We start from the raw sequence: 15295 nt of genomic DNA, 5'->3' as shown, positions 1-15295 counted from the left end.
GCTTTGGTTTAGGTCCTGTCTGGATGATTTTCAGGAAGCTAAAAGCTGGATTATCTTGCTCCACATGCCTGTTGACTTCTCCAAAGAAGTCTTAATAGATTTACAGCTCTCTCAAGTCTCTGCAAGGGAGCAAACTGGCCTGAGAAATGGCTTCCTCAATCCTTCCAAGACCTTTGATACAGCCCACTCATCCCAGCATCTGACACCTCTCTCCTGTAACAGAGTTTCTACCAAATTAGAATCACCTTTTTTGCAGCTTTGTGCCTCAAACCAACAGCCACCCACCCCTTTTTCAAGCTGTGCAATCTGTCAGTGCTCATTCTCCTGGCCACAAAGCAGGTATGAGCATGGGATTACAGCTCATCCTCAGAGGCTCAGCGATCTCCCAGCTTCTGAAGAACATCTGAACAAAGGCCACGTGGCCTTAGTGACTTGTCACTGTTCAATTTATCAGTTTGCCCAAAAGCTCTTCCTGTTGACTCTCAGTAGGAGCTGTTTGTCAGACACACAGTCACTCCAGGACGTTCAGCTGTGCCAACTGCAGGCACTGCTGTCTCCACTCCTTCCCACCACTCCTCCCAGAGGTCCATGTCCAGTCACCTGCCAGTGCTGGAGTGCTTCTTAATATGCTCCAGGCTAAAGCAGATGGGTTAAACAGTCTAATTGGCAGTTTAGGTAAATTAACCTGGCTGTTTTCCTGGAGTTAATTAGGAGACATGGAAACAAAATGCTCTATTTGCCAACTGATGGGAATGGTAACCTCTGGCAGGAAAAGGTTTGATAAGCAGTGATGGGCAGTAGCTGAAATCAGCACAGAAGGAAGCCAAAATTCTGAGAGAAAGCAGAAAATGGGGAACAGCTCTGACCTTTTCTGCAGCACCTTCATTTTTTAAATTCTTCCCTGTGAGGGTGCTGAGGCCCTGGCACAGAGAAACTGTGGCTGCTCTTGGATCCCTGGAAGTGCCCAAGGCCAGGCTGGACGGGGCTTGGAGCAGCCTGGGATAGTGGAGGGTGTCCCTGCCCCTGGCAGGGAACAAGAAGAGCTTTCAGGTCTCTCTCAACCCAAACCAGTCTGTGATCTTGTGATCTAGCCAACATCTGTGGTTGGTTTCCTGATGTGTCTCTTCTACACCACTACTGAATGTTGTCCCTTAACCACCTGTTCCAGCAGGCTTCCTGTTTCCAACAGCTTTTCTGAGGCCATTATCAGGGTTTCTATATCCAGCGAGCTGTAGGCCTCATCTGATCTTCCTTGGTGTGACTTTAAATTCCCTATGTAGGACACGCTTTCCTGGGCGAGACTTCAATTTTGTTGGAGTCTATCTTTCTATTTTTATAAAACTCATTTTAATAATGTCTTTGATACCTCCTTCCACTGTCTTATCTATGGCATAAGAGCTCAGAAATGCATCCTCATCTTGCAGGATGATAATTCCTCCAGTTTCACACCATGTACACCAGTCTCCCAGATCAATGGTGCAGCATCCTCCTGAATCCTTCTGGCTGCAAACATCTGTCCACAATAAAAGAACAGGACTGGATGCTGCAATCAGTCTGCTAAGGCAGAGCACTGTTGGGAAAGCTGTTGTCACCTGCAGCTACAGCACAGCCTTGTCTCTGCCTTCAGGAGGTTTTTTCCTCCTGTCTCTGGACTGTGATTCATCTCTCTGAAATTCTGCCTTTCCACTCTCACCTGCCTCCTCTAATGTCAACAAATGGCTACACACTCCGTGGCTCCGAGCTTGCCTCGGAGGAAGTCCCAGGCCCTTCTGGCAGGAGTATCCTGCCCCACAGCACATGGCACATACCTGCTTCTGCCCAGGGCTGCCTGTCTCCTAGCCCCGAGGGGATGCCTGAGGATGAATTCTCTGCTACAGCCTCTGGACTTGCTTTCTGCAGGAGCTGGGAGCCCAGCTGCTCGCCAGGACAGCTGGTTGAGGCTTCAGTCACCACTGTAACACAGAGCACAAAGGCTGTGTCTGCTCCAGGTGACAACTTCGGTCTGTGCACGGCCTCAGCGTCCTCTGACCACACAGACAGGCAGGAGGAAAGTTCGCGCAGCAGAACCCAGAACACAGGTAAGGGCACGCAGAGTGGGGCTGCCGCAAAGCGTTAAGAAGCAGAGATTCTCCCGCCACTGTCGGCAGGGCCCGGGAGCGGCCCTCGGGCTCTCCCGGGCTCAGCCAGCCCGCCCCGGGGCAGGCAGCCCGGCCCGCAGCCCCGCCGCCTCCCCGGGCCCGGCCGCTGACCTGCGGGCTGGGGGGGCGGCGGGGAGCGCCGGGGAAGCCTCCGCTCTGTCCGGGCAAGCCTCCGCTCTGTCCGGGCGTCCTGCAGCGACCTGAGCCCCGCGATCTGCCGCAGCAGCTGCAGCAGCAGCGCGCCCGCCGCGCCCTGCGGAGAGCGGGCACGGTCAGGAGCGGCCCCGCTCCCGCCCGCCCTCCCCCGCCTCCGCTCGGGGGTCCCCGCGCCGCTCCTCACCCAGGTGACGGCCTCCCGCACGGAGCAGCGCGGCACCAGGCCGGGCAGCGCCCGCCGCCGGCCTCCTCGCTCCGGCCCATCCCGGCACGCGGGCTCCCTGCAACAACCGCACACACCGCGCCGTGAGGCCGCGCCGCCGGCCCGGGGCACAGCGGGCCGCACTCACCGCTCGGGGCCGCGGCCGCCGCCGGCCCGGGGCACAGCGGGCCGCACTCACCGCTCGGGGCCGCGGCCGCCGCCGGCCCGGGGCGGGGCACAGCGGGCCGCACTCACCGCTCGGGGCTGCGGCCGCCGCCCAGCCCGGGGGCGCAGGCGGCGCGGGCCGGGGCGGGCGCGCAGCGGCCGCGGCCCGGCAGCAGCAGCCGCCACATGCCGCCCGCGCCGCCGGAACGCGCGGCCACAGAGACGGGCGGGCACGGCGGGGGCGGCGGGCACACAGGGGACAGCGGGACACGGGCGGCGACACGGGCGGGGACACGGGCGGGGACACGGGCGGCTACGGGGACACGGGCGGAGCGGCTGCATCGCCGCGCAGAGGGGACACGGCGGCGCGGGGCCAGGACGGAGCGGCCGCAGCACCACAGAGCGCGGGCAGAGCGGCCGCGCCGCCACGGAGCGCGCACAGAGCGCCGCCCGGCCGGGAGGTCCGCGCGGCGCCGGGTGCTGCTCCGCCAAACGTGCGGCGTGTCAGACATCTCTGGATCAAGGGTGTTGGATCTCTGCTTTCCAGCCTAATCAACAGCAAGGGTGATGGTGTCCGTGAAACAGCCCCTCACAAGCTCTAAGTGATGGTGTCCGTGAAACAGCCCCTCACAAGCTCTAAGTGATGGTGTCCGTGAAACAGCCCCTCACAAGATCTAAGTGATGTCCAGGTGTTCGAAAGACTTGTTGGGTAGAGTGACCTTGCTAATGACGCTGACATTTCATGAGTTAGAAATAGTTACCAACTTGTCCAGAGTGTAACACGGAATGAGAAGGGGGTTATGAAACAGGGTGCTGCCTTATTGTAGAATGTGGAATGGATTAAAAATAAGGAAGGATGTTCTTTGATGCTTGATCTTTGTATGCTTTCAAGCCACATCAACAAGAAGGGAGATTTAATCCCTGGAACAAATAGCACCTAACAAGCTTTAAGTGATGTCCTGGTGTTAGAAGGACAAACTACTTGGAATTGCCTTGCTAAGGTTTAGGGCTGGACACGTTTCAATTACCTCAGACCCCAGGGAGGATGAGGAAGCTTGTAAAGAAGGATGTGCCACTGATGGTGGACACAAGGCAGAATTTATAGACACAAGGACATTTGGCAGAACCCACAAGGTAAGGAAGAATGTGATAAAGCCAACTCAGCAGCCGGGCTGAAATCAGCTCCAATTGGGTAGAAGGTAATTCCAGCAGGGGCAGGTCGCAACCAATGACCCATGGCCCAAGAAACCACTGACCCAAAAGAGAAGGACTGAGTGTGGGACTAATTAGCATGAGAAGCGAGAGATTCATTAACCAATAGAAGATAGAATCCTAATTAATAGGAGAACTAGGTGACATGTAGCCAGTGAACACTGATGCCTTTGTTTGCTAAAATGTAAACTAAATAAATCAAATACCTCGGCTCCGTGTGGATGAGCCTCTTGCACAGAGGAAAGAACCTGTTTTGGGCTAACAGGGAGAGTCCCTGGGGATCTGCTGTTGTGTGGGGTGGGGGATAACTCCTCCTAGGAAAAGCATGGATAGGGACACGCCCCAGGCTTCTCAAACCCAGGTTGTTCCTGTAGCTTTGGGGTGACTGTGAGTGCTCCCTGAGCCCTGGGGGTGACAAAATATAGGAACCACCTCAACAGTGGGGAGTGCTGAAGGATTCCTGTTATTGCACTATAAACTGGATAAAGTGTCTTTTCCTTTCCCAGAGTTGAACCCAACAGAGACCATACCATGCCAGCCTGAAAAAAAAAAAAAAAAAAAAACCCAAACAGCTTCATGTCCTCCTCACCCTGGGTTTCCACCAGGAGTAGGAATATTGCCCTGCTCATTCCAGCTAAACACTTTTGTTTATTTCTTTGTTCTATAGGCACAGAAATTCTTGGTCATTCCAGCTTGATCTCTCTTTCGAGAATGTGATGTTTTCTGTGCAGGTAATTCCTGTTATGAGCTCGAATTCTTGTTCAGTATTAGCTGTGGTTTATGCTTGAATGGCTGCAGGTTTAATTCCAGCTGTGGAAGATCCATAATTGCTCTCCTTCATCAGCCTAAACACTTGCTTTAAACTACCAAATTTCTCTTGGTGTTCCACTGATTTTTTTTTTTTTTTTGGTAGTGTCATAAGAGACACAAATCCTTTATCCTTTTCACCCCAGATTTGGCTTAATAGTGTAATTACAAAGTCATTTAGTTGCCTGTTTCACTAAATGTGTCTGTAATTGTCTCATGTTAGTAGACTAGTGTTTGCTAAGCTACTACAGTTTGTTTGGGGATGAAAATTACATGCAAAATAGAAATATCAGCATCTCCATTCTATAATATTGCCTTAATTTTCTTGCTTATCAGGTTGATACCACTAATTAATGCTCCAAAAACTGAACCTGTATGTGTTGGTATTGGTTCATCCACCATCTTCTGAGCTGATCACTGAATTTTTAATGCTTTGGTCCTGGTTTCCTTTCAAGTCCCCAGCCAGGTGCTGAGGGATACTCTGACTTTTCTGTGCCTGGCAAGGCATCAGCAGAGCTGCTCTGTTTGGATTCCTGTTGTGAGAATTCCCCAGGACCTGCAGTGTTCATGGTGCAGTTGTGGGTTGGTGTCTGACCCTGGAGAAGGAAAATCACTGGCTGAAGGTGAGAGGATGAAGGTGAGGGCATGCTGAGAAATGAGGAAGCAGCTTTGCAGGGAAGGACCAAGTGGCCAAGGAGGCCAGTGGGATCCTGAGGTGCTTTTCCAGCAGGACAGGCAGTGATTCTGTCCCTGGGGGCACCTCTGGGTGCTGTGCCCAGCTCTGGACCCTCAGCACAGCAGGGCCAGGAGCTCCTGGAACTGAGCAAGGGCCTGGAGCATCTCCGTGCCCAGGAAAGGCTGAGGGAGCTGGGGCTGCTCAGCCTGGAGAGGAGCCCAGAGAGAGGGGCCTCAGCCCTGGCTGTCCCTGGCTGTCCCTGTGTGTCCCTGTGTCCCTGTGTGTCCCTGTGTTGTCCCTAGTCTGTCCCTGTATGTCTGTGAGTGTTCCTGGGTATCCCCATGTGTCCTAGTCTCTCCCTGTCTGTCTCTGTGTGTCCCTGGGTGCCCCTAGTCTGTCCCTGTGTCCCCAGTCTGTCCCTGTGTCCCAGTCTGCCCCAGTCTGTCCCAGTCTGTCCCAGTCTGTCCCAGTCTGTCCCCATGTTCCCCAGTCTGTCCCAGTGTCCCCATGTTCCCCAGTCTGTCCCTGTGTCCCAGCCTGTCCCAGCCTGTCCCAGTCTGTCCCAGTCTGTCCCAGTGTGTCCCAGTGTGTCCCAGTGTGTCCCTGTGTCCCAGTCTGTCCCAGTCTGTCCCAGTCTGTCCCAGTCTGTCCCTGTGTCCCAGTCTGTCCCAGTCTGTCCCAGTCTGTCCCAGTCTGTCCCTGTGTGCAGCACTCAGAGCAGCCCCAGGCTCTGCTCCAGCCCCAGCGATGGCCCCGGAGCCCCGGGCAGGGCTGAGCCCAGGAGCTGCCCCTGCCCAGGAGGCAGAACTCCTGCCCTGGCAGTGCCAGCCCTGAGCAGAGGGTGCAGAGGCTGTGGCTGTCCCTGCTGGGGCCATTGCAGAGCTGTGAGCACAGCCTGAGTGCCCTGAGCTCTGGGATGGCCCTGCTGGAGCAGGGAGGTGCCACCAGGTGAGCCCTGTGGCCCCTCAGCCTCTCCCACCCTGGATTCTGTGCAGGGACCTGTCCAGAGCAAGGCAGGGTGGAGCTGGCAGAGCTCAGAGCTGGGGGCTGCTGAGCAGGAGCGTGGCTGAAGGAGGAAATGCTGAAGACAGAGTGACCTCTCTCAAAGCTGAGGCAGGAGAATGTTCAGACAGTTCCACCTGAGGTTCTGCTGCTGGGCTTGCCCAGCTCAGCCAGTTCGTGTCCTTGAAGGCAGAGTGGAAGGGACATTGAGGAGCAGGAGGTGACCAGCCCTGAGGAGCTGCTGCAGGTGCAGTGTGTTGCTGCAGCTTTTCTGCCTGCTGGTGCTGGGATTTTGTTCTGTGCACCCAGGGGTGGTGGGGGAAGTGGCCAATGTCACTGCAGGGCCCCTTGGCAAGGTCACAGCAATCAGGAGAGGATTCTGCTGACTGAGAAAGGGCAAGCAGCATACACTCAGTGAAGAATTCTTCCCTGGGAAGGGGTGAGGCCCTGGAGAAGCTGTGGCTGCCCCTGGATCCCTGGCAGTGTCCAAGGCCAGGCTGGACAGGCCTTGGAGCAACTGGGACAGTGGAAGGTGACCCTGCCATGGCAGGGGTGGCTATGGCCCAAACCATTCTGGCATTTTACAAGAAGGGTAAGAAGAAGGATTGGACAATTCTAAAACATTTGATTTAACTTGACTTTTGGGAAGGTGATGGGGAACTTTCTCCTGGAAACGAAAAAAGCAAGATGGTGACTGGGAACAGGCAGGATGGATTTAAGGACAATGATGCAAAGGAACCCGATTGCCTCTGTGATGAGATTGGCTCAGAGCATAAGGGGAGAGCAATGGGTGTTGTTTACTGGACCCTGCCACAAAGATGCCATTTTACCAGCCCTGTGGGTGAGGTGTGCATGGGGTAAATGGGCTATAAATTGGATTGAAAGTAGCCTGGATTGCTGGGCTCAGCTGCTGGTCAGCACTGGGTTAGCAGCACACAGAGCGTACCAGAAGGGGCTGAGAAAACTCTGCTTGTTATCATGATAATTTTAGGAAAATAAATACTTTGCTCCTGAGGGAAATAAATACTGTGCTCCTTAAGAAATATATTTATTTTGGTTGGAAGAGGGAACCAGGCTGGTTGTGGAAAGCAAGCTAAAAATAGACATAGTTCTAGAAGGTTATACACATTATGAATTCATTTAAAACCCTTTGCAGTTGAAATCACTCTTCCAGTCACTGGTTTGGATAGTCACTAATGACCATTCCCCCTCAAAGTGCAGAAAAAAATGAATGTATTTCCAAGGTTTTGATTATTTTTTTAGAGGCACATTTGGCACTTGGACTTTATTCTCTGGAGCTGGTTCCTCTTGTCTTATAGTGACCTCCTGCTAACTTAAGGTTTCATCTGCATATTTATTTTTCTACATCTTGGGAAAAGTAACTTAGTGGACCATGTAAACCATGTAAGCTTTGATAGATAATAGTTGTTATTTTAAGTTAAACCCAGAAATTTATGACCAAAAATCTCGCCATCCCCCTTTGACCAAATATACTTCAAACAGTGTAATTACAGGGGCTATCTCGTTTCACAGCTCACAGACAAAGCAAATGTGTTTGTTTTACTTTATTAGATTTCTTATAATACGCTCCTACAAACTCAAATGTGCATATACACACTCTGTCAATACTGCCAACTGCAATTTATTAAGTTTTATAAATTTTTTCCACTAGGTCACTATGTTGTTAAACAGAGAGTGAAGGCAGGATCAATGCCAAAGATGGGCAGGCAAAATTTCCAAGTAAACAATCTCAGCTTTCTCTTAATAAGTTTATAAGGGATATTTTTGAGGAAGGCTAATTAATCACACACCTGAGACCTCTCTTAAGCAGTTGTACAATAAGAAAAGAGAAGATAATAAGAAAATAAAGGTGTTTGGGCATAAGGTGTGGCTCATTCTGCTGCTTCCCTGTTCCTAGCGTGCTGCAAAGCCCCTCAGTCAGTCACTGTAATCCAGAGCTGGGACTGGGAGCAGCTTTGGGCATAGATCTCATTGCTTTGTGATGAACTCGGAGGCCCTGGGAGAATCTCTTGGTGTTGACAGCCCCTGACAGTAAATGTCACATGGATTCGGAGGGAGCTCAGAGCCTTCTGGTGACTGCTATGAGAAGAGACACAGTGACAGCAAATCTGATTGATGAGCCGTGCCACGAGGACAGCGAGCTCGGGCTGGTGATTGTCTGTAATTGAATGGTCCATGGAAGTTATTTCTGGGTTTCCACAAGCACTCCAGGAGAGTTTTCACAGGGGAGGGATGTGAATTCAGACGGAGGTGCTCAGCAAGTCCTTGTTAAGTCAGCCCTAACAGACTTTCAAACTTAACAGGCTGCTTTAGCTGCATTCCCAGAGCTATAATGAAACAAACCGCACATGGAGATGGTCAGCCCTGCAATTACCTTTAGGAATGTTCCTTTGTCTGCTCCTGCCTCCTCTTTTTCGTGCCCTCTCCTCGTGGCTGGGCCGTGTGCTGTTGGTGATGGAGGCTGTCCCTGGCTGTGACACCGGCTCGTCCAGTGACGCTCCGGGCGCTCACGGCGAGTGTGAGACCTCAGAGCCCCTCACCCAGCCAAGCACTGCCGGCCCTGACCAATTAAATTGACCTCTCTCTCATTAAAACTCCTGTGCAGGCTCTGGTGTGTCACAGATCTTTAAAATCTCCATTATGAATACCACTTTCTTGTGGGTATTTTTAGTTTCTACTTGAAGAAATGATTATTGTCTCTTGCACTTAAACATATCAGTTTCGGCTCCGCAGACATCTCCTCTGGGCCATAGTCAAAGACCTGATCTGACTTGAACTGCCGAATCCTCAGGGAGGATTTCAACACAGCTCCGAGCACTCGGACATTGGAACCGTGCAAGGAGGAAGAGGGAAAGAAATCCAAGCCCTCCCCCCTTCCCTTTGGTTAGGCAGGAGCACATCCTTTACAGATTTACTTGGTTGTGCCAATTTAATGTGATTTCTTCTGAGGGCCTGGAAGCACTCAAGGAAGGCTGACAGGTTTTATCAACAGAATGGAAACTGAAGTGATAAGGTGAGAGTTGTTGACCTGATAACTAACAAACAGAAAACTCCAGTGTCCCTCCAGCTAAATATTGCACTCCTCAGGTAAGTAAACGGTGGCAGCAGCTGTGGTCTTGTCACTGAGTGAGAGTGTGTTTGAGTGCAGAGGAGCAGGAGGTGAACTGTGAAAACAAACACATTCACTTTGCCACAGACTATTTCCCTCTATTACTTTTAATGAGAGCTAAACTCCAAAATGCACAATGGGACAATAATATTGTGGGGAGAAGGAACTCTGCTTGCAGCTCCAAAATTCCAGACACCCGGCTGCAATTAAAATGATTGCTGGTGTATTATTAATGGCTCGCCAGGAGTTTGAGGCTGTTACCAGGTTTGGGACCAACTGGTACAAGTCAGTGCACAAGTGACTGAAAGGCAGAGCTGAGTTAACAGCCTGAACTCACAGTGCTCAGAGGAGCTGGGAAATGAGGGAAGTGTGAAAAGGTGAGAGGAGCCTTGTTAAAACACATCCCTGAAGAGGCTGGCAAGAAACAGCTGGGTCACCGTAGGCAGATGTTAGTAAACACAGCCTAAGTGTGTGCGTGAGGGGCTTATTACTTTTATTTATTTTAATTCTGAAATTGGGGTGGGGGAGGACAGCTGGGAGAGGAAGTGGAGACCTCTAATGAGCAACGATTTTGAGGTAATGGGCACAAAAAGCACTGCAAGCCTTTCATTCCTCCTTTCCCCTCACATCTCCCTGAAAGCACGCTGGGATGATGTAGGAAACGGAGCTGTCACAGTCCTCCCAGAACCCTCGGAATTGTTGCCTGACAGGATATGAAGGCTTCAGCAGCTGAACAAAGAGGCACACGACAGAGCTCGTGTTCGGTGTCCGTCTCCCCTTGCTGGCACTTGGCCTGCTCGGCACAATTGGCAACGACAAATGCCAAGCCATCCCTTCCTGCTCAGCCTCTCATTCAAGCTAACTCTGTGTCTCACATGAAAGCACTTTCGTACTCCCCATGTTTGTCATCCTGCCATGTAGCTTCTCTTTTTGCTGTTAGAGTTTCGTTTTGTCTCAGGTGAGAGGAGCAGAGATGTGCTGCCTGTTGGAGAAGCAGAGCCACCGTGGATGTAAACAGGGGCAGGGCTGTACTTTTCTCTCCTAGGAACTTTGGGATTTTTTTTTTTTTTTTGCTTGCTCTTGAGCAATGGGGTCATATATTCATAGAACAGCTGTTATAATTTTGAGATGCATTTCCTAAATTGTGCAAACTAGCTCAGAGCCCATCACTCTGCGTGTAAAGTGTTGCTTTTTGTGGATAACAGATACTAGTTGTCAGGGCTGAAATTTATCTTCCACCTTGTCATGAGGCTTGCTCAGTGTTGTGGCATCTTGAACTTTTTGCAGTAAATACTATCCTAATTAATTTAGTTTTTATCAGAAAACGTCTTCACTTTTCCCCCAACTTTTCAAATAATTTCTGAGCACATTGAACACCGTGGACCTTAATCCCCATGGGACTCCACTGCTGATCATTTTCCACTGTGAAAACTCATCCTTTAGGATAATCTTCTTTTTCCAATGCTAAATTGTAACTCTGTGAGGTCCTTACCTGTAGTCACTGGCTGTTTTAGTTTATTTAAAAGCCTTTGATGAGACCTTCTATGCATGAGGTTTCTGGAAGCTTGGGGTGAGTTGGAAATGCAGGGAAAAATTCTCAGCTGGAGCTCTGCTATTTACATGCTTTTGACTCCTTCAAAGAATTCCAGCAGATTTAGAAGGCTTGGATTCCTTTTACAAAAGTCATGTTTACTTTTCCTTAACATGTTACTTTTATTAATGTATTCACTAATTCTGTTCTTTACTGGAGCTTCAGCCAACATGACCCATATGGACATTGGGCTTAGTGGTCTGAGGCTTCTTGAATTGCCACTGGATTTATTTTTAAAAAATGATTTCTTATTAGTTATCTTCCAGTCCTTTGATAATCACAGCAATTTTCAGCAAAAGGTTACGTACTCAGGGTATTAACTCAGTGATGATTCATATTTAACATTCTATAAAAACCTTGTGTGAATTCCATCGGGCATCCAGTGAAATGTTGTTATTCTTTTTATCTGCTTTGTAATCACCACTTTACACCCTTAAATAAAGACAAGCCTTCTGTGAAGGCGTTATAAACATGATCCTGGTTCTTGAGTTTTCAGGATTCTCCAGGTGAACAGATGTTTGAAAAACACCCCAAGAATTTTTGGGATTTTTTTGTGATTGCATCGTGTTTTCTGAATGCTCCTTCCACACCTGTGTGGCGCTTACAAGCCCCTTGCTCCTCATGTGTTCAAGAAGGATTTATAACATTCTTTTCTATTTCTTTAGCAAAATACTTCTAAACTCTTTCTTCCATCTATGTTATTGTGCTTTTACATTTAGACTGCCAGAATTTATGTTCTTTTTAGATTTCCTTTTTCAGACACAACTTCAGCTTTTTGCAGGATACCTTTTAACTTCCAAGAGCCTCCCTGATCCTGCTGTTTTATGATGCAAGCTTTTTGTTTTCCTCTCAAGTCTTTTTTTTTTTTTGACAGGTTATATGCATTTGCTTTGAGCCTCCAATATAAAATCCGAAAATAGTCTACCTGCCATCTGAAAACATTTTACCTTTCTGGCTGCCACTCTGAGTCTTTTCTGTAACAAATTCACTCATTTTCCAATTTTCATTTTGCTGGAATCAGGCACAACCACTTCATTTGCCAGCATTGCTTCATTTCAGAGGATGCAGTCATGAGTCAGATAAAAGGATTAAGGGTTTAGCCTAACCCAGTCTCTGGGAAGGCTGGAAATACCAGCCATTAACATTTCCCTAGTGGTAATTTCCCTGATTTCATTACCTGAGGAGCAGGCAAGGAAGCAGCTTGCCAAAGCTGGCGATGGTGAAAATTCCTGCCCTGGAACGTCCACTTCTGTCTGCAGCCTGCAACGTACCAAATGACAGAAAATTGGGGAAATAAAACCAATCTGAGCTGATTTATCACCAAGTCACTGAAGTTTGATACTAATTGGCGGGAGTGATTTGGGGCAGGGTGTCGGCGGGAGGCAGAGCAAGGAGCAGAGACACAGTGACAATGTCCAGCTGTCACATCAGCAGATCAGGAATGATCCAGGGTGAGAGCAGGAGATTCTTCACACCAGAGGATCACAGAACCATGGAAGCCCAATCTGCTTTGGGTTGAAGGGACCCTAAAGCCCAGCCCTGCCGTGGCAGGGACACCTCCCACTATCCCAGGCTGCTCCCAGTGTCCAACCTGGCCTTGGGCACTGCCAGGGATCCAGGGGCACCCACAGCTGCTCTGGGCACCTGTGCCAGGGCCTGCCCACCCTCACAGGGAACAATTCCCAATTCCCAATATCCCATCCATCCCTGTCCTCTGGCACTGGGAGCCATTCCCTGTGTCCTGTCCCTCCATCCCTTGTCCATTCTCTCTCTCCAGGTTTCCTGTGGCTCCTCCAGGCCCTGCAATGCCACCCTGAGCTCAGCCCAAAGCTTCTCCTCTCCAGGTGAACAATCCAAATTCCCTCAGCCTTTCCTCACGGGAGAAGTGCTCCATTCCTCAGAATAAGTCCAAATAATCAAGCGTTTAGACTTCATGACTTCAGTTGCCATCTAACACAGCCTTGGGTATGCTCTGACCCACAAGCTGGTACAGGATGATTTGGAATCCAGTTCTTTTTGTCTCTGCAGTGACTGCTCCTTGCAGAAAGCAGGAGCTGCTCGTGGACAGCTCCAGAGCTGTTTGGGCTCAGCATCAATGCCAGGCAGGTGAGGAAAGCCTCTCTCAGGTGAGGAGCCCCTGTGAGGGTGAAAGGCAGCAGCACCCGGGGACTGCAGAGCACCTTGAGCCACCCCACACCGTGACAGTGGCACTGCTGAGTGGCACTGAGTGCTTAGCAACGGGGAGAGTGATGGGGATACAGATGAATTGACTGTTTTCTGAGCAAGCTGGGTAGGAACAGAAGTAATTAGCTGCTAGCTGATGAAAAGGCATGCTTAATTATTAGTATAATTATAGATATAATAGACCAGGAATTATTCAGTAAAAGTAAGAAGGCCAATATGTTACAAGGAAGGTAATGGGAATGGAGGAGAGCATGACAGCACTGTGAATTCTTGAGAGGAGATGTAAAGAATTAAGATGATAAATCAGGAATCTTTTGGGTTTCTACTCTCTGACATATCAACTCAATTTAGCAGTGGTAGAAGGGTACACAGAACTAACGAGGTCTGTGACTTGCACAATTTCTTTTATATAAGAACCCCTATATATAAGGGTTTATATAATGTTGATTTAACTGATTGAATGCCAATGAAATTGAGCTGTGCTTTCATAAATCTCAGAACCTGCACAATTTCACAGGGATCTTTGCTCTTCTTCCAGCACAGCCATTTAATTCAATGGATCCTGCAGGAAGCTCAGCTGTAGCTGCTTCTGATCAATATTGATAATTGATTATAATTGTTTGATAAACCAGGACTGCTTTCCCTGACACCCTGAGAATTCATCTGGCTCAGAAGGTGTCATGTTAGTCAGCCTGGCCACTGCAGCTTAAACTGCTTTCTGTGGGAAAATGGCTGGAGAAAACAGGCTGAACTGCACTAACAACAGGGATACATGGCTGATGTAGGATGTAGAATCACTGAAATGGGTAATCTGGGGAAGATTAAAGTGTTTGAAGATTTTTTCTGATGTCAGAATAGACACAAGGAGAGCTGATCCTGCCTTTGTGCCAGGGATTGGTCTGGATATTGGAGGCAACAGCAGTGACCTGGTGTCTCTGTGAATCTGCAGCTGAGACACCCAAGTGTCTAAAATGTTTGCTAAAATTGTAGTTGTTTCTAAAATTCTGTCAGTGGGATGGCAGACTGGCACCAGCAGCTCTGCTCTGCATCCTGTGTGTGTGAGAGAAGCAGTGCCAAGGATGACGAGCCCTTTTGCCCATTGCTCTGCTTGGGAAGGAAAATCAAGGTCCAAAGATTTTATTGAATTAGTATTTGAGGACTAATTATTAAAATGGCCTTTGATGGATGAGCTGTGAGTCATGCTGGTCTGGCAAATAGCATTTTGATAAGGTGTTTGTGAGACAGGGAGCCCTAAGATGGTAAGATGAGCATAAACCACTAACCTTAATGATGATGTTAATGCAGAAATGATAGAAATGCTGTGCGAAGCTGCTGGGGTACATCTGGGCAAACTGGGGACAGACAAACTCTGATCAGCCTCAGCTGGGCACAGAACCCTTGAAAAGTAAAGCTGGATGAACTCAGCTGATCACTCAGTCCGTCTCCTCCTTCCACAGCAGAATCAGAGCTGCTTGTGCAGAGCAGTTGTTTCAGTTGCATTTTTAGCAGACTTTGACCTGACACCAGGCTGTTTGTGCACCAGCCCTGCTCTGTCAGGGCTGTTCCTGCCCCTCTCCATGCTCTGCTCTCTGTTGAGCACCTCCTGTTCTCAGTCTCTTGATTCAGGCCATGTTTTCCTTGTCCTGCTGCTTCGCCTGTCAGCCTTTCCCGAGGAGCAGCACCCAAACCTGGCCGTGCCTCTGCGCTCAGGTGTTTCAGAAGACAGCAGAGGACCTGTGAGATGTCTGGCAGGTAATTCTGCTAATAGACCTGCTCAGGATAATAACCTTCTCTCTGCTCAGGATAATAACCCTGGACAGCCTGTGATCCAGCAGAACCTTCTGATTGTTTGTTTTTCCAGACTGCTTTCTGCCAGCTGGTATCTTGTCCTGTATTTGTGCACTTTACTCCTGTCCAAGTGAAACCACTCTGCTTTTTAGCAGTGAGATGCCTTCTGTATTTATAGACTTGTCCAAGTTGTCAAAAGTTTTTAATACTGCTTTCCCCCATGTATTTGTAGCCGCTCTTCAGA

The 15295-nt window shown here is 49.6% G+C and overlaps 1 protein-coding gene across 1 annotated transcript in view; it reads right to left on the bottom strand.

Moving 5' to 3' along the window:
* Window positions 1-15295, bottom strand: part of DELE1 (DAP3 binding cell death enhancer 1) — a 65113-nt gene that overhangs the window by 15412 nt on the left and 34406 nt on the right. Inside the window, exons 2-4 of the mRNA XM_077786743.1 lie at window positions 2479-2639; window positions 2250-2391; window positions 1809-1952 (exon numbers count right to left, since the gene is read on the bottom strand). Of these exons, the coding sequence (XP_077642869.1) occupies window positions 1809-1952; window positions 2250-2391; window positions 2479-2639 (447 nt within the window). The remainder of the gene's footprint in view (window positions 1-1808; window positions 1953-2249; window positions 2392-2478; window positions 2640-15295) is intronic.

Source organism: Lonchura striata, chromosome 15 (assembly GCF_046129695.1).
Source record: "Lonchura striata isolate bLonStr1 chromosome 15, bLonStr1.mat, whole genome shotgun sequence".
Classification (NCBI taxonomy): Eukaryota; Metazoa; Chordata; class Aves; order Passeriformes; family Estrildidae; genus Lonchura; species Lonchura striata.
Note: the sequence above shows the minus strand (reverse complement) of the source record. Positions and strands in the feature narration are given on the sequence as shown.